The sequence below is a fragment of the Cricetulus griseus genome, chromosome 7, assembly GCF_003668045.3.
Source record: "Cricetulus griseus strain 17A/GY chromosome 7, alternate assembly CriGri-PICRH-1.0, whole genome shotgun sequence".
Lineage (NCBI taxonomy): Eukaryota > Metazoa > Chordata > Mammalia > Rodentia > Cricetidae > Cricetulus > Cricetulus griseus.
The window spans coordinates 72,263,568-72,287,588 of record NC_048600.1 but is presented as its reverse complement, the minus strand read 5'-3'; the positions used below and the strand labels follow the sequence as shown (position 1 = coordinate 72,287,588).

The window sequence follows — 24,021 nt, the reverse complement described above, 5'->3', positions numbered from 1 at the left end:
GTTAATACTGAATGTCAATTTGGCAGGATCTAGAATCACAATGGAAACAGACCTCTGGGCATATCAATGATGGAGTTTCTAGACGTGGTTCATTGTGGCTGGAAGACCCACTCTAAATTGGATGGTGTCATTCTATGGGCTGGGATCTTGGGCTGAATGAAAAGGAGGAGCAGTATTCATTTCTCTCTCTCTGCTTCCTGACTGAGGACACAATGTGACCAGCTGCCCTGTGTTCCTACTGTGATGACATTCGGCTATGACGGGTTGTACTATCAAACTATGAGGCAAAAATAACCCCATGCTGGAACAAGTGGCATGAAAGCGGGCATGCTGGGATGTGACATTGGTAATGGTTGGAAGTGGGAAAGTATTTAGTGTTCTGAAAGGAAAGAATGGAGGGCACGGGGGTGAGACAGTTACAAGATTGGGGTGACAACACTCTGACATCTATTGAGAGTGGGACTGAGAGAAAGGGATGTGGCAGAACATGGAGCAGCGTCTGTCCTAGGTAAACACAAAAACACACAAACTGAGTGAAATGGAAAGCTCCCTGTGGGAGGGAGAAGGGCCCGTGTGTCTGGACAGGGGTTTGGCCTGTAGAGTTAGGGGTGGCTGAAGAAGTTCAGATCCAATATGAGAAACTGTGGGTACACAGAGTGTGAGGGGCCATGACTAGACATGATGCCATTGGGGGTAGTGCCAGGGACTTAAAATTCTTTCATGCAGCACTTTGTGAATCCCATTACCAGTGGGACTAATCCCCCTCTCTTTACACATGGAGGAGAGGTCAGAGAACAGGATTCTACTAGCCATGCTTCAGCCTATGGGCAAAAACAAGCTCTTCCTCATTCCAGAAGGGATGCTCTATCTCCCAAGAAAAGGAAGAAGAGAGGGGAAAGAGATAAAGGAAAACCAAGAGCCCTCTAAGAAAAACAATATCAATCATAGGTGCTAAGGTGACTATGTGGCAAACGTGAAATTCTGTGCAATTAGAAAAAGGAAATGTTTCCTCTATTGGAATCCCAAATAGTTCAACTAATAAAGTCAAACAAATGGTATAAAGCAAAATCCATTATGGTGTTTCCTGAGGGGAACACCCATCAAGAAAGAAGACCTATTGACCTCATGGAACTTGGAACCCATAGGACAGGTAAGCTCAACTTGGGATAGATGTAGAGTATAGAGCTGGGGAGAGGAACTCAGTTGTCTAGCCTTCCTAAGGAAGAATAATAGTATCTTTCACAATTTTCCTAAGAATTTTCTTGGTTTCCTCAGCAACGTCCTCAAGTACACATTTCTGTTGCTTGTGTCTATGATGATTATGGTTAAAACAGCAATAGACAGAGTCAAAGTTTTTAAAGAAAACTTGGGCTCCAGAATGATACAGCCAAGACAGTGTCGAGTCACCATGTGGATACATCCGTATAACCTGGGACTGCTTGGCATCTATGTAATAAGCTTCTGGCTGTCCCATAATCAGAGCCAACTGGTGGAGGGATTTGTCATCCACACCAAACTTTTCTTGGAAGACTTTCTGACACTCTCCCAGATTATCTGGATCCGAGATTTCAAAATCATTTCGTAGATTATCTGCCTCTATGCACATCTTAATGGATTCTACTTTGTCATTAATAGTCTTCTCACATATAAGGAAAAAGGTTTCTAAGAGGCTATCATTCCTGCTGTTGGAGATGTCGTCTTGCAGCATCTTCCTAAGCTCCGGGAAGCCATATGCTAAAGGCTCCATGCTGGATACCAGGAATATGGGGGGTTCCTTCACCCCCTCCTTCTGGAGGCTCTCCCAGATATTCTTTTGGATGCTCTGCAGTAGCTGGGGTTCTGAGAGGGGACTTGAGCTGAGGTCCCTGTCCAGCTTTGTCCAGACGACATAGAACCTCCTTCTCATCCTCTGCATGGCTTTGGCCAGCTTCACATGATTCGAACTGAACTGCTCAGAAGCGATGATGATGATAAGGTCGTAATTGTCGAACCCCATCTCATGCAGGTAGTTCTCCATGCTCTGGGATGTGACCCCTGTGCCAGGCAGATCCCACAACTCCACATTGGGAAACTCAGAAGAGAAGTAAGGGGCTGGTTCCTGGGTGGTCCTCACCACCCCAATGGGAGCTGAATCCTCCTCCTCATGTCCAATAAGCCTAAGAGTATTGATGAAGGATGACAGGCCATTGCCGGAGTCTCCAGTCACAGCAATTTTCACTGTGGTTATTGATATTTTCTTTTTGATATCCTTGACTATAGAGACCAATTCTACCCAATCTTTTCCTTTCACAGCCTTCTCAATCTTATTGATAACTTCTACAGTTAAAATATTGCTGTCTTTGCCAATGAATACAAAATCAGAAAAGCATGTAGGTTGCTTATCCTTGGGGGACCCAACTGCCTCTTCCATGTTGGTGAGCAATGGAGCAACCTGCAGATACATTAGGAAGGGAGTTAGGATGGCTGTAAATACAGATACCCGCAGGAAACACTGTTCTTTGTCCAGGCTTTCAGATCCACAGCCAATCCTACATCAAGACCTGCTGATTACAGACAGAACTAGCGGAGCCCTCCTGTGCATGAGCACATTCTTTGAGGGCCAGGAAAGCTCTCTAGCTGTTACTGCAACACTAAACCCCAAAGCTAAGCACTGGAATGTCTGGCAGATCTCTTATTCATCCCTTCCCAATTTTCAGGACTACCAAGGAAGTGCATGCAGAGTAGGGAACAGCCTATGCCGGCTAGCTCCCTGTCTGGAGGACCCATAGGTCTTCCTTTCACTCATCCTTCTACATCAGTGGCTGTTTATTCCTGTTGCACTCTGAAAAGTGCTTTTGCTTTCCCCACTGGTGTTCAGTAGTAGAGACATAACTGACACACTGCTATACATCAGGGTCAACAGCAAAGCCTCATGTTTTCCAAATAATGTCATCTGTGGCTAGAGGGGTGGCTCAGTAGTTAAGAGCACAGTTGGTTTTGTTTGTTTGTTTTTTAAGATTTTATTTATTTATTATTTATACAACACTCTGCTTCCATGTATATCTGCACACCAGAAGGGGGCACCATATCTCATAAACGGATGGTTGTGAGCCACCATGTGGTTGCTGGGAACCGAACTCAGGACCCCTGGAAGAGCAGTCAGTGATCTTAACCTCTGATCCATCTCTCCAGCCCCTGGTTTTGGTTTTTCTAGACAGGCTTTCTCTGTGTAACAGCCCTGGCAGACCTGGAACTTGCTCTGTAGGCCAGGATGGCCTCGAACTCACAGAGATCTGCCTGCCTCAGCCTCCCTAATGGTGGGATTAAAGTCATGCACCACCATGCTCAGCATTTTTCATATCTATTAATTATATAATACTGGGTTTTATTATGACATTTGCATACACGAACATCACGTGCTTTCAACGTTTCTAGTCCTCCTCCTGTTCCAGTGATGTTTTTCCTCTTCCCAACCTGGCCCACTTCTACTGTCATGGTTAAGTTCTTAGTTTTTTGTGGGTTTTCATTTCTGTGGCCCAATGAGTTTTATTTGATTGTTTACGAAAGCAGGAGTGAGAATTGGCTTATAGCAGCATGCGCATCTTATCAGTGGCTACAGAACTGAAAAAAAAAAAAGTCCCTCCTTCCTTCATCAGCCATTTACTGTGTGTATCAGGGAGGGGTGTGGTCTCACCATACCTCCCCATTTCCATGGCAAGATGTTAACAGGTCCACTTTTGTGGTAAACTTGTACAAGTAATCACAGCCGCAATGAGTTAAAAAATGCGGCACTCATGCCATGTTCAGAAGTCAGCATTTTACACTTACACACACACACACACACACACACACACACACACACACACACACACACCCTACAGTTTTTACATGCTGCCCACGTGTAGGAGAGTTCCTGCAGTGCTCTGTAGCTGTTTTGATTCCTGAGTACTAGCACCTAGCTTTGATCTGCCTTTGTGATTGCTTCCCCTTGTGTTCTGTACCTTCTGTTTGATGTATGTAAATCTTATCTGAGAGTTTCCTAAAGGTTGGAAGCCTATGCAACACTTGGTTATGGGAGGACTCAGAAAACTGATATGTCCCATACCTTGGGAATTGCTTTGGCATTTGTCTCTTTGGGGAGCTTCAGATAAGAGGTTTTGTTATGAGAAAATGGACTTGCTAAATGTGTAAATTGTATAACAATAAAAGCCCCTTTGCAAAGCCAGAGTCAGTTAGTTCACCCCAGGTTGACTCCCTTACAGCTGTAAAGACTAAAATTCATCCATGAGTGGCCCTGTTTCTTCCACAGACCCACAGGAACCCGACACCCTACAAAACACCCATGTCTTCTAAAATATTCCTTGAGGAGGCCTCCCCCGCCCCCAGGCTCATAGAGAGATGTAGCTGTTCCACTTATGATGGGACATTCAATCATGTTTCTGTTCTTGACTAAATCCTTGCCATGAGACTAGAAGCATCTTGTGGAGCGGGACTGGGAAAGACAATTTTCCAACACCAAGGATGGAGGATGTGGAGGTTGGAGAGATGGCTCAGGAGTGAAAAGCACTGTTTCCTCTTCCATAGGATGTGAGTTCGATTCCCAGTATCCATATCAGGTGACTCACAGCCTCCTGTAAATCCAGCCCCAGAGGCATGGTGCATACTTTTAATCCCAGCACTGGGATTCAGAAACAAGAGAATGTGATTTCCAGGCCAGTGAGAGATACCGAGTAAAACACTTTCTAAAAAAAAAGCTTTTAGAAAAGAAGGAGGATGTGTAACTCATAAACCCACACATGGCACAGGCAAACACTAGAGTATTGGCCTCCTGGAATGGACACCTGGACTTACCAGTGTGAGGACAGAACTCCAACTATTTCACAAGACCACACCAAATCTCAAGATGCAAGACAGCAGCATAAACCTTATCCCACTATTCTTAGATGAAGGCCCTTGGTGGGACAGATGGGTGCAGGTCCACAGTTATGAGTGACTGATGTGGCCCTTTCCTTGAAGTTTTATTTTCTTGTTTTGTGTGTCTGAAAGACTAAAACCATTTGTAACTCAGCACCACATATTTGAGAAATTTCCTGTGAGTCTGACGTATCTCTTCTGTCCTTTAAGGAGCTCCCAGAAGGCAGAGGCAGGTGATCTCTGTGAGTTCAAGGCCATCCTGGTCTACAGAGTGAGATCCAGGATAGCCAGGGCTACACAGAGAAACCCTGTCTTGAGAAAGAGAGAGGAAGGAAGAGAGAGGGGGAGGGAGGGAGGGAGGGAAAGAGGGAGGGAGGGAGGGAGGCAGGGAGGCAGAGAGGGAGGCAGGGAGGGAGGGAAAGAGGAAAGATCGAGCAATTCCCTGCCAGACTTACTCATGGTTCCCGTGTGATGACTAGAACTGTGCACCGTAGAAATCCAAGGCACTTGTCTGTGGAAGGTGCTTCTCAGCCACCCTTAAATCTTTTGGTTTTTGCTCTCTGTGTAATCACAGTGGGAGCATCCTCTGACTCCTTGCTCATCCTCTGGTTTGCTCATCCTCTGGGATGGGCTGTCGTGCCTACAGCACAGCACTGCTCCCCAGGCTCCTCTGTTCATCAACCCTGAGGGGCTGCTTTCAGTCTCCACATGGAAAGAGCAGGCTGACACCTCTCCTGAGTCCCCAAAGCAACTGTCTTGGTGAATTGTGGAAAACTTCCTAAACCTGTAGTTTTCTGCAGATTACTAGATGAGTTGTTTTTCTCCTATGACAAAATACCAAGAGGAGTCCTGTAGAGGTATTCATGTGGGCAGCTGAAGGAACCATGGCTCAGACACTGACAAGGTTTTGCCGAGAGTTCAACCTGGAGTTCAAGTAGCCCCACACTTCCCTATTTGAGGGCCCTGTTCAATATATAATCTCTGGTGTCTCCAGTTTACTCATGGGCACATGGGTCAGAGATCCAGGAGAATGAGGAACAGATCCTTCTGCCTCTGAAGGGAGCCCTACAAGCAAATTCCCTGGAGAGGAACAGCCAGACCTGGGAGGAGAACCAGAACCTGTGAGCCATGACTCAGGAACCTCCTAACATAAAGAGGTGGACTTCACTGAAGCCAGGGCATGCTCTCTCTCACTCACACATGTGTGCATGCAGGAATGCACAGGTACACACACACACACACACACACACACACACACACACACACACACACACACACAAAGTGAATGAGAGGTTGTGTGATATGGTTCACCTAGGCTACATGTGATTCTACTGGATTCAGTTGACTTGTATTTTATTTATTTTTATTTTATTTTATTTTATTTTTTGAGATAGAATCTCTATATAGCCCTGGCTTTTTTGGAACTCACTATGTAGACCAGGCTGGCCTCAAACTCAGAGATCCTTCTGCCTCTTCATCCTGAGTGTTGGAACTAAAGGCGTGTGAACCACACCCAAAAGACTTGTGTTTTATTGTGTTTATCCCAATTGCACAACTTCACTAAAAAGTTCCTGACAACCAACCAAAATGTCATGACTTAAGTAAAAAAAATAAAAACTATGGGTAATGATGGCAACAATATACTCTAAGCACCTGTGAAAGTCTATTTTAGTTGTGTGCATGACTGGATTAAAAATACCCCGGACTAGCCAGGCAGAGGTGGTGCACTCCTTTAGTCCCAGCACTCGGGAGGCAGAGGCAGGTGGTTCTCCATGAATTAGGCCAGCCTGATCTACAAAGTGAGTTCCAGGACAGCCAGGGCTATCCACAAAGAAACCCTGTCTCAGGGTGGAAAAAAAAATTCACAAATGTGCATTTGTGAAGTACACATTTAAGTATGTCTGTGAAGGAGTTTCCAGAGAGGGTTACCTGAGGGGGCAAGACTCACCCTGCATGCAGGCATCACAATCTCCTAGGTTGGGGTCCAGAACTGGATAAAAAGACAAAGACATGAAATGAAGCCTAGCCTCAGCATGCACCTCTCTGTGTCCAGACTGTGCATGCCTGCAGTCAGCTGATTCAAACACCTGTGGCCACACCTTCAACCTCTGCTGGACTGTATCCTCTCTAACCATGAGCCACAATAAGCCCTCCTCCCTTAACTCGATTCCTATCTGGGATTTTGACACAGCCGAGAACGGCAATGAAGACTGACCTTATCCACAGGAGAAAATACCATCATGCAACCTGTTACTTTAAAGAAAACATTCTGTTATTACATTTACTCATTTATATGTGTTGAAGGTGTGTTGAGCATGCCAGATGCACATGTAGAAGTCAGAGAACAGGGGCTGGAGAGATGGCTCAGAATTCCCAGCGACCACATAGTGGCTCACAACCATCCATTAAGAGGTCTGGTGCCCTCTTCTGGTGTGCAGATATACATGGAAGCAGAATATGTTATACATAATAAGTAAATAAAATCTTTCTTAAAAAAAGAAGTCAGAGAACAACTTGTGGGGGTCAGTTCTCTCCTTCTCCCACGTGGGTCTGTGAGGTCAAGCTCAGGTCATCAGTCTTGGGAGCAATCACTTTTACCCACTAAGCCAGCTCATTGGCCCACAACCCACTATTTTATGCAATTATCATAGACTAATAAAAAGTATACCTTTTAAAATGTAAATCACAGTCTAATATAGCCCATGTTAATCTAAAACTCACCTTGTAACCTTGAACTGAATCTTCTGGCCCCACCTCCCAAGTGCTATGCTTACATGTGTGAGTCACCTCACTGGGCTAAAAAATACAAACATTGAAAAATCACATTGATGAAGACAATACCCATATAGGACTTCGTGTAGTTCATTCCTCATCCAGTGACCTGAGCCTCCATCAAAGATGTGGGAACCAGCCTGGACTAGTTATGGCTCTGAGCTGTCAAGGACTTTTGTGAACGCAGATCCTATTGGGCCATTGAAACTCACTTTGCTCTTCATCTCTTTGTTAGGGAACACAGGGAATTCCCAGGTGCTATTTATTCCAAGAAAGTGTGTTCCACCATTGTGGTCATTGGGAACTGCCTTGGACCTGGCTGCATGCTCTGGGCAGGTGCCCAACATATACATACATGCTGTAATGAACCATGAAAGGTTGACCTGGTGTCTATGCTGTGCCCATTTCTCCAGTGCAGATGAAATACTTGAACTGCTTTTGCCTTGTTTTGATTTTCTTTTTGTGGTGGTTTGATTTGGTTTGTTTGGGTTGGTTTTTTTTTTTTTTTTTTTTTTTGGTTTTGGTTTTGCTTTGGGTTTTTTTTTGTTTTGTTGCGGGTTTTTTGTTTGTTTGTTTGTTTGTTTGTTTGTTTTGAGACAGGATTTCTCTGTGGCTTTGGAGGCTGTCCTGGAACTAGCTCTTGTAGACCAGGCTGGTCTCAAACTCACAGAGATCCACCTGCCTCTGCCTCCCCGCCCCACCATTGCCTGGCTGGTTTGTTTGTTTTAAAGGGGCCAGTAAGAATGCTTAGCAAGTAAACACACTTGCCACCAAGCCTGGCAACATGAGTTCATTTGTAGAAAGAATCAGCTCCACAAATGATCCCCTGACCTTCACATGTACACAGATACACACACACACACACACACACACACACACACACACACACCTTTTAAAATAATTGGATTGCGTTATACAAAACAAAACTTTACTTAGAACTGCAATCTTTCAAGTCTCAGTCTCGATGTGCTATGAATAAAGAACCAACCTGTTTACATAATCCCGGGACACTCCAATATTGCCAGTGGGAAGTTCTGATCCTGAACTCTGGCCAGTGGCTGAGAGAATATGAGTGAAAGAAACCCCACCTGCTTTCTCTAAACTAGGCCCTATCAGAAGACCCACAAACCAGGGACATGCAGGTAAGAAAGGGGCACATTGCCCTTCTGCTGGTGGGTTGGAAGGACTCCACAGCCAAAACACAAGGTATTGTGTGGTTCCCAAAATAGTCAGAGAGGTGCCTCCTACACTCGATCCCTGACAGGAACACCAGACCTCAGACTCTCCTGCCCTGAGCAGGTTAATAGACCAAGCTGCCCTTAGGAGCCTCTCACCTACCTGCTCAGAAGTCTTATAAAAGTAAAATCCAGGCCCAGGATGGTCAGGATGAAGAGATCAAGGTGAGGGGGCCTCCTGGAAAGAGCGCACAGAGGAGGGGGAGCAGCTGAAGGGCAGCCTGAGCTCCTGGGTTTCCTCTCAGACCTTGCTCCACTCTGGACTTTGCTACAAGTCCTCACTGGTAGGCATGAGCCCTGCCAGCCTCCCCCAGAGGCGGAGCCTGCAGCCAGAGCTGTTTTCAGTTTCAGTTCCTGGAAATGGCTAGTTTTCAGGATTCAGCTACAGGCTCCACATTCTCCTTCAGAGAGGGGCGGGTTCTGTCAGATGGCCAGGCTTGGGGTGGGAAGTCTGGCTCATATTTACTCTAATCATATGATCATTTTCCACTGTTCTAGGCAATATCTTTCTTCAGATAATATACTCTGGGCTATTGATGACCCTGGGAGTAGAGGAATTGTAACTATTGAGCCTGAGTCAGTATTTTACATCATGGCAAAACAGGTTTGGTGTTTTCAGGGCAAGGCAGAATGAGCTGATAAATGCCAGATCCAGAGGGTATCCTGTGAACCATAGGTAGCATGGCTACCTTCTCACAGTCCCTGGCTTCTCATTCCCTCATTCTCAGTTTCTGGGCTGTTCTGAGCTCCTCCAAGCCCCTGTCTTGCTGTCCCAACACCTGGAGAGATGCTTCCCACCGCCACACAGCCTCATTCTCCCTCCAGCCTCAGCCTGGAGTGGCCTCCATGAGACAGCTGCACTGTCCCAGGGCCCTCTTAGCCACTCCCTGGATGCCTGCTTCTCCTTCTCCAAATAGGACAGCCCCTGGAACACCCAGCCCAGAACTTTAGAGTCTGTGGTCTTCATGCTCATGCAGGTCAGCAACTCCTACCTCACACCTACACAAGTGCATATGCATACTTGTATTTATGCAGGTATGTCTGTGCATGCGATCTAAGTACGGGTGACTTCATTATGCACATGCCTTGGACCCAAAGTGGGTCGACTGAGTCTCTGGGAAATATTAAAAGCAGCACTCCATGCTCTGCAGTGATTACTACTGCCTGTGAGATCCCCAAGAGCTCTTTAACAGATCTTATATCTTCATTCTAATCTGGGAGCAGCTGTTGGGCATGACTATGCCCCTAGGGATACTTCGTAGTGAAGCTCATTAATTTATGCAACTAATTTGTGTTAATAATTAGGGCAGTGATATGCCTTAGGTGGCAAAGAACTTAGCTAGCATGCACAGGTCACAGGTTCCATCCCCAGCACCACATAAAACTGGGTATAAAGTGCATGCCTTTAATGCTAGCATTCTGAAAACAGAGGAGGTAAGCCTCTATGAGTTCCAGGTCAGCCTGGTCTACATAGCGACATAGAAAGACCGTATCTTGAAACAACAGGAAAATCCATTGGGGAGAGGACTTCATGTCTCTCATTCCAGCACACAGGAGGAGATAGAGGTAAAAGGGTCAGGAATTCAAGGCCATCTGTGAATACATAGTTGGAAGTCAACCTGAGATACAAGAGACCCTAGTGCACACACACACACACACACACACACACACACACACACACCTCTACTTGGGGTTGAAGGTAGCTGGAGAAATGGTTCAGCATTAAGAGCACTTATTTGCTCTTCCAGAGAACAGGGGTTCAGTTCTCAGCAACCATGTCAGGCAGCTCACACCTGCCTTTAACTCCTTATGGCCTCTGAAGTCACCCATATACCATGGCATATACAGACATTTGTGCATAAATAAAATAATTTCTCTTTTACAAAAAGCCTGTGGGGCTGGAGAGATGGCTCAGGGGTTAAGAGTACTGGCTGCTCTTCCCAGAAACAACATGGTGGCTCACAACCATCTATATGAGATCTGGTGTCCTCTTCTGGCCTGCAGGCATAGCATACATTCAGGTACAACACTGTATACATAATAACTATATAAATCTTTAAAAAATAAAAAATTCTATGTAGGGCGTTTGTAGACAGGAAAATAATGACATCAGGGCGACACAAATAAAACAGAATAGAAAGATAGCAGAGTGACGCAGCAGTTTATTTTCTGTTGCCTTTCAGAGAAATTGCAGATGTCAATAAGGAGTTAGGAAATCCTGTGTGACCAAACAGCTGAGGGACAGGGTTGGAAAGGGACAAAATTAGCCCAGGCTGCCAAATGTGCTTTGGATATTAGATAACAGTGAGGGACAGCCAGGGACCTTCCTGGGGAAATCACCTCAGCCCAGGAGGACTGTGCGGCAGCACTCTTTGCAGACATCCAGACCGCCTACACCAGCAGGTTGGGCTGTCCCTGAACCAGAGGGGGCATCTAGATGAACCACCCTTGCTCTTCTGAGTGAGCTTATGGATACACAGTGAGGACTGAGATCATAGGATGGGTTAAGTGTTCCCTGCCTTGTTCAGGGACACTAGTCTGTGACTTAAGGCACTGTCTGCTCTGTCTTCAGGAAAAATTGAGGAAGTCAAAAGTTGACTGTCCATAAGGCTGGAGAGATGGCTCAAGGGTTAAGGTCGTTTGTTACTTTTCTAGAAGACTAGTTTCAGTTCCCAGCACCCACTCACAACTATCTGTAACTCTAGCTCCAGAGAGTCCAACATTTCTATTTCTTTTGGCCTTTGTGGATACTTAAACACACACACACACACACACACACACACACACACACACACACACACAGAGAGAGAGAGAGAGAGAGAGAGAGAGAGAGAGAGAGTTTTTAAGTTACTTTCTGAAAGAACAGACCTAACTCATAGCAAGTACCATTTTCAGAATTAAACACACAGCAGAAACTCCCAGGAAGTTGGTGACAGGGGAACAAGCATGCTCTCTGAATATGTTTATTTGTGTCAGAGTCAGTTCCAGGCATCCATCAGCAGCAAGAGAAGAGATTTCAGTTGACAGATTGCAGATAAGAACCTGGGTTGTTGGGCAGAGGTGTTTCCTATTTCCCCTGGGTCAGAGTGGACCCTCCTCCAAGACTACCACATTTGTCCTCAAGTAGGGACACTAAGAATGTAATTACTGGCTAGATGTGGTGATACTTGCCTTTAATACCACCACTTGGGAGACAGAAGCAGGTGAATCTTGTTAATTCAAGGCCAGCCTGGTCTAGGCCGCAAGTTCCAGGACAGCCAGAGCTACAGAGTGAAACCCTGTCTCAAATGACAAATAAAAAGAGAATAGAGGGGGCTGGAGAGATGGCTCAGTGGTTAAGAGCACTATCTGTTCTTCCAGAGGGCCCAGGTTCAATTCCCAGCACCCACATGGCAGTTCACAACTGTTTGTAACTCCAGTTCCTGTGGATCTGACACCTTCACACGAATGCACATAAAATAAAGTTAAATAATTATAAAAGAGAGAGAGAGAGAGAATAGAATTGGACCAAGCACTCTTCCCTCTGCAGGTAAGCAATATGTCCTGTAAAGAGCCCTGGGAAGTTAGGGGTGTGAGGCGGGGTGCTCTCCCTGCACAAAGTGGGGGTGTGGGGCAGTTGGCAGGGTGCTCTCCTTGCACAAATCCCAGGGCTCCATCCTTGGTACTGCATAAAACTGGGCATGGTGAGACAAACTTGTAATCCTACATTTGAGAGGTAGGGGCAGAATCAAAAATTCTAGGTCCTCTTCCACTGTATCCTAGGATACATGAGACCCTGCCTCAAAACAGCAGCAGCAACAAGAAGAAAAGGAACTTCTGAATGCTTCTTACTGAAGAACATATCAAGCATGGCCCAGCTGAGCACACAGGGAAGCAGAGCTGAAACCCATTTCCATCCTCTATGTCCTCCACAGTCAATTAGCCAGACGCTGACAGTACTGTGTATTCAGGATCCCACAGTGGCCAGGAGCCTTTCTCAGGGTGAGTTTTTCAGTACAAAAACTGCATCCTGTGTTGACATACTTCAGTTAGTAAGATAGTTAGCCAGGCTGGATATGGTGGCACACCCCTTTCATCCCAGTACTCAGGAGGCAGAGGAAGGTGGATCTCTGAGTCTAAGGCCAGCTTGGCCTACAAAGCAACTTTCAGGACAGCCAGGGCTGTTACACAGAGAAACTCTGTCTGGGATGGGGGTGGAGAGATCGCTGGCCAGAAGTGGAACTACAGCAGCCAAACATCAAGGTTAATAATTTAGAGACTATTACTTTGACTGGTGAGGTCTTTGGCAGGCGGTGCTGTTTGTGTGCTGAGATTTATGACCTGAATGGTACCAGTTGTGCTAAGGCCTGGGGGCCTGTTCCCTCTCTACCCACATATGACTCAATCTCTCTCTCTCTCTCTCTCTCTCTCTCTCTCTCTCTCTCTCTCTCCCTAGAGAGACATAGTGTCATTGCTTTAGGAAGGGACCAATCATGTTCCCTAGGATTCGGCTGCTTCCCTAAAGAATGGCCCTTTGAAAGATAAAAAGGAGCCTGGCCCCTGGATCTTTTATGCTCTGGTCTCTTCCACATGAGCTCCTGCCATTGTGATGGCCTCACCAGAGGCCAACTTGATAGGTCACCCACTGGGAACTACCAGGCTCCTGAACTATGAGATAATAAACCTTGTTTCCTTTTATATTGCCTAAACTCAAGTACTTTGTTGTAGCACAAGAAAACATACATATGAAGACTTTGATGTCTGGGCCTTGAGGAAGCCACTCTTTCCTGTGCTGGAACAGGATCAACACCCCTGGTGATCTCCTTGAACACTGATCACATGTTTAGCCACACACAAAGACATCTTCAGCAGGCCATCAATATGGCTCAGCGGGTAAAGGTGCTTGCCACCAAGCCTGACGACTTGACTTCAATCTCCAGAACCTAGAAGCTGTGGGAGAAAACAAACTCCACAGGCTGTGGTATGCATGCAACCACACACATGCACTCACACGTGCACACACAGTACATTTTTTTTAATGTTTATTTATTATGTATACAACATTCTGCTTCCATGTATATCTGCATACCAGAAGAGGGCACCAGATCTCATTACAGATGGTTGTGAGTTACCATGTGGTTGCTGGGAATTGAACTCAGGACCCCTGGAAGAGCAGTCAGTGCTCTTAACCTCTGAGCCATCTCTCCAGCCCCCACACAGTACATTTTAAGGGACCGTTTCTATCACCCTCTCCACCCTTCAAATTTGTAAGTGCCATCCTGTGCCAGTTGAGGCACCACCAGGGGTATCTAGGGAAAGATAAAGATAAGAATAAAACAGTATTAATGAAGGCAACTTTAATGGTTTAGTGGGGGGGACCATTTGATTTAAACACTCATGAAATGAAAACTGAAAGCATCAAAGCTATGTGCTGGGCTGGGAAAACATGGCTGATTATCTTGGCAGATACTTGTTCTTTGAAGGAACAGGGTATTACAGTTGAGTGTGGGAAGATGAGCGATTTCTTAACTTCACCAACAATTCTAAGTCTTCTTTCAACGAGCTGCTATAGTTCTTGATTTCTAGCGGATGGCTAGGACCTTAAGGAAAAAGAAGACCCTGAGGCAGCCTGAATTTCACTTGAGGGTAAGCCAGACCCTCCTCAAAGGACTTCAGTAGGGAAGGTATTTTCCTTCAGGACTCTCCTCAAGAAGGTCTTGGTGTCCTGAGCAACTACTTCAATGATGAGCCTCTGTCTCTTGTGTCTGCATTTACGGATGACAAAGTTCCACAAGCCAAACCAGCACCGGTGTGCAAGAAAGTTGAGGAACATGCCCACGGGAAAACACATCAAGAATTTCAGCCTCCAACTCATCTTGTGCAAGTCCTGAAACTGCATGGCCCTGTAGCCCATCTCCAGTGTCCCTGTCCTTTGAGCCAACTGCCAAAGTGACCCATCATCCACACCAAAGGACTCCTGGTGGGTTTTAAAACTCTCCTGGAGGTCAGCAGTACCACACATGCGGCTCACAGTCATGGGCAGGTGTTCTGTTTGCATAGCTTCCTTCAGAGAGAAGGCCTTGTAGTCGATGCTCTTGTCACAGATGCCAGAAAGGGTCTCTAAGGAATCTGTGTACCTGATGTTGGAGATGTCTTTTTTCAGTGTGTCTCTAAGCTTTGGGAAGTCGTGTGATGAAGGCTCAAAGTTGGATACCAGGAATATGGGGGGCTCCTTCATCCCCTCCTTCTGGAGGTTCTCCCAAATATTCTTTTGGATGCTCTGCAGTAGCTGGGGTTCTGAGAGGGGACTTGAGCTGAGGTCCCTGTCCAGCTTTGTCCAGACGACATAGAACTTCCTTCTCATGCTCTGCATGGCTTTGGCCAGCTTCACATGATTCGAACTGAACTGCTCAGAAGCGATGATGATGATAAGGTCGTAATTGTCGAACCCCATCTCATGCAGGTAGTTCTCCATGCTCTGGGATGTGACCCCTGTGCCAGGCAGGTCCCACAGCTCCACATTGGGAAACTCACAAGAGAAGTAAGAGGCTGGTTCCTGGGTGGTCCTCACCACCCCAGTGGGAGCTGAATCCTCCTCCTCATGTCCAATGAACCTAAGAGCATTGATGAAGGATGACATGCCACTTCCCGAGTCTCCAGTCACAGCAATTCTTACTGGGTTTCTAGACTTATTCTGTATTATTATATTTCTGACCACACAGATCACATTCCACAGGTTCCCCTCTTTCACCGCCTGACCAATTTTCTCATTGACTTCTTGAGAGTAAAGGATCTGGTTGGTATAGGAGGACTCACTAGCAGTGATGGATTCAGACGATGGACTGATGAAGGAGTTTATCATGTTTATGAAAAATGAAAAGCCCTGCAGGAGACAAGGAGACACAGGATGACACAGGAATCCACAGAAGTTACATACCCCAGCCATGAGTTTCAGATCTGCCACCGAGACAGCAAAGGCACCTCACTTGAACAGAGTGTGGCACCTCCTCCAGGATGGGGCTGCTCTGCAGCTGCACAGCCCTTCACAGTGCCTACCTACAGCTGCACTGAAGATGTTTGAACCCAAGCGGCAGAATGTCAGCTGGGGTCCTTCGGTGGGAAAATGGATGGGCAGGTCGGACTCCTGCAAAAGCCAGCTCTTCACAGCTGGCCATTCACTGTGCTTCTCCTTAAGAGTCAAATATCAGCCTGGTGTGGTGGTGCTCACCTATAATCCCAGCTCTCAGGAGGCAGAGGCAAGTGAACCTCTTTAAGTTTCAGGCCAGTCTGGCCTACACAGCGAGTTCCAGGTCAACCAGGACTATATAGTGAGACCCCGCCTCCAGAACGAAGATGAATTTTGTGTTTGTATGTGTCTGCATTGCACACATGTGTGTGTGTATATATGCATGAGGGGTGGGTAGGCCAAGGGTCAATCTTGGGTGTTATTTCTGAGGAGTTCACTCATCTGGTTTGTTGTTAAATTATTTTACTTTTATGTGTATGGGTGTTTTGCCTGTGTGTATATATGTGTCACATGTGTGCCTGACACTTTGGGACACCAGAAAAGAGTGTTGGCTTTGCTGGGATTGAGTTACACATAGTTGTGAGCTGCTTCATGGGTGCTGGAAATTGAACCCTGATCCTCTGGAAGAGCAGCCAGTGCTCTTAACCACTGCTCCTTCTCTCCAGCCCTTGTTTGTCAAGATGGTCTCTCACTGGAACCTGTGGATCATTGATTAGGTTAGATTGGTTGGCCAGAGAGTCCCAGAAATCTTCCTGTCTCTACCTTCCAGCACTAGGATTACAAACCCATTTTGCCATATGTACTCTTTTTGTGTTATTTGTTTTGCTTTGTTTTTTGTTTTTCTCTAAACAGGGTCTCACTGTGTAGCCCTGGTTGTGATGGAACTCACTCTGTAGTCCCAGTTGGTCTTATACTCAAAGAAATTCACCTGCCTCTGCTTCATTGAGTGTTGGGATAAAAGTCATGTGCTTATGCCCAACTTTTCTCATGTGGATTCTGGGGATTGAGCTCAGGTTCTCATGCACTCTATTGACTGAACCATCTTACCAGCCCAAAGAAATTAGTTATTTCTAATCATACTATGAAAAATTGGTGTACCATTCATCAGTAACTAGCTGCACAGGAAACACTTGTAACCCACCAACTTCAGCAGACAGCTCAAACCAAACTTCCCAAATAACCTAACGATTCACGTTTGTTGTTTGTTTGATTTTTAGATTTATTTTTATGCATGTATGTTTTTCCTGCATATATGTCTGTATACCATGTGTGTGCCTCCTGTCCTCAGAAACTGGAAGAGGGAGTCAGATCCCCTGACAGGGGAGTTACAGACAGTTTTGAGCCACAACGTGGATGCTGGGAATTGAACCCAGGTCTGCAAGAGCAGCCAGTGTGCTTAACTACTGGGCCATCTCTCCAGTCCAAACCTATTAATTCTTAATAAGCAGTAATATTTGTGTGTCCCTATGTGTTGGCATTGGTACTAATATGAGGATTCGGACTATTCTGCAATGAGGGGCTGGCTGAATCCTTACCACTAGATTGAAGCATTTGTGAGTCAGGGCTGTAATGAGAGTTGGGTGGGGTGACCTAGTGGGTTGTATTCAAGATCATAGAAAAGCTTTCCCCATCTTGCTGTAACTGCCTGTCTGATGTACCCACCAATGTACTTTAAATTTACCTTGATCTACGATTTTTGTTTTTTTGTTCTGTAAAACTATAAAAAAAACTTCATGAAGCTTCCACATTATAATATGAATGTGCAGTAACCTAAATCTTTATTCCTGGGCCATGATAACTCAAAATGGCTCCAGAATACACTAGCTCTTATTTCCTTTAAAGGGAGAAAAAAAGGAGGAATTTCTTGGAAATCAAAACTCTTCTTTGGGGCTAGAGAGATGGCTCAGAGGTTAAGAGCACTGACTGCTCTTCCAGAGGTCCTGAGTTCAATTCCCAGCAACCACATGGTGGCTCACAACCATCCATTATGAGATCTGGTGCCCTCTTCTGGTGTGCAGATATACATGGAAGCAGAATGTTGTATACATAATAAATAAATAAAATCTTAAAAAAAAAAACTCTTCTTTGTGCATTAGCACCAGTGTTTTAAAAATTAAATCCAAGAGGCTGGGGTGTTCTCAGTTGATGAGAGTGTTTGCCTAGCATGTATGCAGCCCTGGGGTCAATCCTGCATGCCATAGTAACTGGGCATGATGGAGGCAGGAGGATAAGAAAATCAAGGGCATCCTCAACTACACAGCAAGTTTGAAGCTTGCCTGAACTACTTGAGACTCTCTCTCAAAAAGAAAGAGAGAGAGAGAGAGAGAGAGAGAGAGAGAGAGAGAGAATCTAATCCTTTCTGTGTATATCACCAACTCAGTCAGATATAGTGGTAAATGCCCTTCATCACAGCAGAGGCAGGCAGATCTCTCTCTGAGTTCCAGGACAGCCAGGGGCTACATAGAGAAACCCTATCTCAAAATTAAACAAGATAGCAAGCAAACAAACAAAAACTTCAAAACTCAAGACCATCTCTTTTTTTTTCTTTCTTTTATTTTATTGTTGTTATTGTTGTTTGTTTGTTTTCAAGACAGAGTTTCTCTGTGTAATACCCTTAGCTGTCCTGGAACTCACTCTGTAGACCAGGCTAGCCTTGAACATACAGAGATCTGTCTGCCTCTGCCTTCCAAGTGCAGGACTTAAAGTCATGCACCACCACCACCCAGCCCTCAAGACCATCTCTTTAATCCACACAGTGTATATCAGTTCCATGAGGAGCTCCCAGCCAGACCCAGCCCTTGGGATCCCATGAAGCAACTGAACACTTGTCCTGTCCTAACGCTGAAGTGCCCTCATAAGGCCTACTGTTCCACCTGTGCAACCACTTCCAGGGTACAGCTTCTGAGTGTTGGTAAGTTTCCTTTGGTGGCCCCACCCCCCTCCAAGGGTGGTTTCTCCCATTCTCCTCTCCTAGGATGCCCTCTCCCCTCAATTGACTCCTGGGATGCCTCCCCCACCCGCCACCCTTTCACCCCACCCCATGGTGGCTTTTCCCTTGCACCTATCCTGGGGGTCCTTTCCCCTCAGTCCTCTCCTGAGATGGCCTCTCCTCTCAATCCTTTCCTGGCACTTCCTCCTCTTGTTCCCCTCCTTGTTGCTACTCCTTACACAGTCCTTGGGCCTGGACATGAGCTCCACATGGAGGAGATCAGCCAAGAGCCCCTACCTGTGTTTGAAGACTCACCCTGCTCTTTACAACCCAGGTGTAGGGAGCCGTTCCTGCATTCTCTATTACAATAATGGTGCCTGCAGACACCAAAATGTAAATTACTTCACAGGCACTGGGTAATTTCCATTCCTTTGATCTCTGCCTATCCCGTGGCTCATTTGGCCTGAGGAGCTGAAGCCATTCATAGGGTAACACGTCCCAGGCGGCTGCTTGCCAGCCTTTATTAAGGAATGGGATTCTTGGTTCAGGGTCTCCGCTCTGGTAAGCTTATGCTCTCCCCTCTCAAGATGCATTAAAGCTTTTCTGCAGAAGGATCCGAGTGTCCTGCGTGTATTTCTTGCCGGCGAGAACATACAGCGCGCGGGACATCTGGTGCCGAAACCCGGGAACTTGTTAACATCTCCGGCATTGCAGAGACCCCTCTAACGGGGCGGATTCAGAACTGCAGGGTGGTAAGTTCGGAGAGGTATGCTTTATTCTGACACCTTCTTTTTTGACTTTGCTTTTAATTTGTCACCACTATGGGATGGAAAAGCCTTAATTCTAGTCTTTATTCTAATTTTGTTCACATTGGTCTTATATTATGCCCACCGTGGCTGGTGTTCCAGTTCGAGACCAAGCTTACCCCAGGTAGCCTCCAGCATAATGGGCTCTTCAAAACAGAGAGACCTAATTAAAAACTGTCTAGAGATTGAGGCTTGCCGTCCCATGGTAGCAGAGAGTCAAAAAACGCTTAAAGAGGTACAGGATAATATATCAGAAACCGAACGAGATGAGAGAATAGGAGCTCGAAAAAGGAAGGACATGTCCAAGGAAAAAGGCCCTCCCCAGGATATAAAAAAAGGGGGAGAGAAAATAGGGAATAACCGGTCACACCCCGGTAAATTTAAGAGAAATAAAGACTTAAAACCTAGCCTCTGCCCTACAACGAAACTAGAGGCCTTGGAGCTGAGCAGCTCAGACTCTGAGATTTTAGACTCTAGCAAGGAAGCAGAGCTAGAGGAGGAGGCAGCACAATATAAAGAGGACAGATACCACCCCGATAGATATCGGCTGCCAAAAGTGAAAGCAAATATGAGGCCATCGCCTGTTAATCCAGCGGGTGTACTTCCATCAACACCCCCATTATTTGGTACCGACTCCTTCTTACCATTAGAGGAGCGGAGAAAATTACAGATGGCTTTCCCAGTCTTTGATAGGGGAAAAGGCCATGCATATTAGGCCTGGAATGCCTGGGGCTTTAAAGCCTCATAAACATTGACGCTCGGGCCAAGCGTCTCACCTCAAAACCTAAAAGGCCAAAAGAAAATGATAAAATGGAAAGATATCTTAACTGATCTTTGGAGAGGCCCGGATCCTATTCTCATAAGATCCAGGGGAGCTATTGTGTTTTCCCACAGGATGAAGAAAATCTTCTGTGGATCCCAGAAAGACTCACCCGAAGAGCCCCTTCGGACCTTCAAAAGTCGGAACTCCACCCTCTCCCTGGGAGTTGAGAGCCGCTATTGTTATCCAGATTAACTCCTGTCCTTGACGGAGAGAAAGGGGTGGGGGTGGGATTGTTTGATGCAGCCGTTTGCGGATTGGTGTTACTCCTCTGGCTGGTATGTAAGCTCTAGGCTCAAAACTAAGAGAGGCAAGATGGTTATCGCCCAAGCGTTTATTTGGCTAACTATGCTTAAGCAATAGGCCGCCGGCCAGACAGCTCTTGCACACCCGGAGCCTAGGCTCATTGCACAGGGTAGAGTGTCTGGTTTGAGCAGCCCATGAGGGTGTTGAGCAAAGGCATCGCACAGAGTTGCCTAGTATGCAGGCTTCTCTGGGAGGTATGTTGTCCTGCATAAGGGTTGCCTGCCCCAGCCTCCCTTTCCCAGAAAAACGGCAGAGGACAGGTCGAGAGTGCTTCGGGTCAAGCTAACAGCCTGATGGCGACTCTTGTACACAGTCTTAATGTTTGATTTGGGAAGGTACAACCTCTGCCTCTATCCCTCAACATATGGGTGACCTATTTGCTTGTAAAAATATAAAGCCTTATCATTAATTAATAAAAAAAGGGGGATATGTAGGGAGCCGTTCCTGCATTCTCCATTACAATGATGGTGCCTGCAGACACCAAAATGTAAATTACTTCACAGGCGCTGGGTAATTTCCATTCCTTTGATCTCTGCCTATCCCGTGGCTCATTTGGCCTGAGGAGCTGAAGCCATTCATAGGGTAACACGTCCCAGGCGGCTGCTTGCCAGCCTTTATTAAGGAATGGGATTCTTGGTTCAGGGTCTCCGCTCTGGTAAGCTTATGCTCTCCCCTCTCAAGATGCATTAAAGCTTTTCTGCAGAAGGATCCGAGTGTCCTGCGTGTATTTCTTGCCGGCGAGAACATACAGCGCGCGCGCGCGGGACACCCAGGCAAGGTTCTGAAGTCTGTTTTCTGACCGTGAATTGGGCAAGCATGCTACCCACCTTCCAGACCTTGGATGGCCACGTCATGACTGAATCCATGGGATGTTCTCCTCACAGCTCTCTGCTGTCTGGGAGAAGGCTCAGATCTCTGGGTTGGTGTTCCTCTGGTTCTACCTTCTCCCTTCAACTTTATGCAGTGTGAAGGTCTATGTCCATGGGCCTCTTATAAGCTTTAATGATCTTTAATCTTCTTTAGAACCTATTAGAAAAAATGATATTACAACACCTGTAATATCAAAAATGATATTACAGATGGAGAAATATATTGTTAGAAACAAATAAGGGGTCGGGAGTTGGTGGCACACGCCTTTAATCCCAGCACTTGAGATGCAGAGGCAGGCAGACCTCTGTGAGTTTGAGACCAACCTGGTCTACAAGAGCTTGTTTCAGGACAGCTTCTAAAGCCACAGAGAAACCCTGTCTCAACACCACCACCCCCGAAACCGCAAAAAAGAAACAAATAAGGAGCTCTTTCTTCCGTCTTTCCACACCAACACCATGGTGCACATGAATGCCCTGGCATGATGCTCCTGAGAGCATCAACAGTGCTGAGAAGAGAGGCAAATGCCAAGTCCTCATCAGGCCCTGCTCCAAAGTTATTGTTTGGTAGCTAATTGTGATGATGAAGCATGGTCACATTGATGAATTTTAAAACACTGATGATCACAGAGCTGAGAAAATTATTGTGAACCTCACAGACAGATTGAACAAGTGTAGAGTGACAACCCTAGATTTGATGTACAACTCAAAGACCTAGAAAAACAGTCCAAACAATCTGTTCCTATGCCATCAGTTTGGCTTCATTGTACTGACAACCTTCGCATTCATAAACCACGAAGAAGCAAGACAAAAATATACAGGAGGGAAAATCCTGCGATTCTTTTCATAGAGATGTAAAATACAAAAATAAAAAGCCTTCCTGAAATGTTTGAAAGAAGAAAAGAAGGAAGGAGGGAAAGAGGGAGGGAGGGAAAGAAGGAGGGGAGAGAAAGAAAGAAAGAAAGAAAGAAAAAAAGAAAGAAAGAAAGGAAGGAAGAAGTAAGTCTTGAATTACACAAGGTAATTCCTGATCATTCTTCTGATTGGTCTAATGCTGACCATAATCCTCCATAGGGATCCAGATCTCTTTAAATACTCTGGGGGAAGAGGATAACAAAGAGGGCTCAATGAGGAAAGTGCTCGCCTCACAGACAGAAGGATGTGAGTTTGAATCCCCAGTACTCACTTAAAATTAGCCAGATTCAATAGCTCATGTCTAAAATACCCACGCTGAGGATGTGGAGATAGAAGGATCCCAGGGGGCTTTCTGCCTAGCCAGTCTAGCCAAAAGGTTCATTGAGAGATTCTATTTCAAAAAATAAAGTGGAGAGTGACAAGGAAGACATCCTGATCCCTGACACCAGCCTCTAAACCACACACACATACACACAGACACTAGCAAGCTCACTCAAGTTTGTGCACACAGTTACTCACACATGCACACACACATATGCACACACACACACAACACACTCTCACACCTGCATGAGAAAGTCATATCCACAGTTTATGTGGCTGCATGTTGCTCTGCTCTATATTACTGGTTCTGTCCAATTGTGTTTTGTTGTATTCTCTTCTGAAAGATTAAAGAGGAACACTAGCACCCTGCTGACGAGCCAGCTGAGACAGACAAAAGGATCACTTAATAAGCCAGCCCTGTAAGCCAGGAGTCCTAGTCCCTGGGCGTTCCACATGAAGTACACCTAATTCCAGGACATCCCAATATTGCCAGTGGGAAGTTCTGATCCTGAACTCTGGCCAGTGGCTGAGAGAATATGAGTGAAACCCCACCTGCTTTCTCTAAACTAGGCCCTATCAGAAGTCCCACAAACCAGGGACATGCAGGTAAGAAAGGGGCACATTGCCCTTCTACTGGTGGGTTGGAAGGACTCCACAGCCAAAACACAAGGTACTGTGTGGTTCCCAAAATAGTCAGAGAGGTGCCTCCTACACTCGATCCCTGACAGGAACACCAGACCTCAGACTCTCCTGCCCTGAGCAGGTTAATAGACCAAGCTGCCCTTAGGAACCTCTCACCTACCTGCTCAGAAGTCTTATAAAAGTAGAATCCAGGCCCAGGATGGTCAGGATGAAGAGATCAAGGTGAGGGGGCCTCCTGGGAAGAGCGCACAGAGGCGGGGGAGCAGCTGAAGGGCAGCCTGAGCTCCTGGGTTTCCTCTCAGACCTTGCTCCACTCTGGACCTTGCTACAAGTCCTCACTGGTAGGCATGAGCCCTGCCAGCCTCCCCCAGAGGCGGAGCCTGCAGCCAGAGCTGTTTTCAGTTTCAGTTCCTGGAAATGGCTAGTTTTCAGGATTCAGCTACAGGCTCCACATTCTCCTTCAGAGCAGGGCAAGATCTGTCAGATGGCCAGGCTTGGGGGTGGGAA

General features: G+C 46.2%; 2 protein-coding genes across 4 annotated transcripts in view; both read right to left on the bottom strand.

Annotated features, from left to right (window-relative positions):
- LOC100755228 (immunity-related GTPase family M protein 1) overlaps positions 1–9,208 on the bottom strand; it is a 10,236-nt gene extending 1,028 nt beyond the window's left edge. Inside the window, exons 1-3 of one of the 3 annotated variants that reach the window (XM_027427416.2) lie at positions 9,004–9,208; positions 6,842–6,883; positions 1–2,431 (exon numbers count right to left, since the gene is read on the bottom strand). The exon at positions 1–2,431 is cut by the window's left edge and continues 1,028 nt beyond it. In XM_027427416.2, coding sequence (XP_027283217.1) covers positions 1,217–2,431; positions 6,842–6,856 — 1,230 coding nt within the window. In that variant the 5' untranslated portion in view covers positions 6,857–6,883; positions 9,004–9,208 and the 3' untranslated portion in view covers positions 1–1,216. Of the gene's footprint in view, positions 2,432–6,841; positions 6,884–7,614; positions 8,014–9,003 lie in introns of those variants that run through there. The other 2 variants (XM_035448012.1, XM_027427417.2) reach the window with 2 other exon arrangements.
- A 5,011-nt stretch (positions 9,209–14,219) lies between these two features.
- LOC100754939 (immunity-related GTPase family M protein 1) lies at positions 14,220–23,870 on the bottom strand. The gene is made up of 3 exons (XM_027427418.2): positions 23,675–23,870; positions 21,595–21,793; positions 14,220–15,762 (listed from the first exon to the last, which is right to left on the bottom strand). Exons 2-3 carry the CDS (start codon positions 21,631–21,633, stop codon positions 14,542–14,544), a joined length of 1,260 nt encoding a protein of 419 aa, XP_027283219.1. The 5' UTR covers positions 21,634–21,793; positions 23,675–23,870; the 3' UTR covers positions 14,220–14,541.
- Between the last annotated feature and the right edge of the window lie 151 nt (positions 23,871–24,021).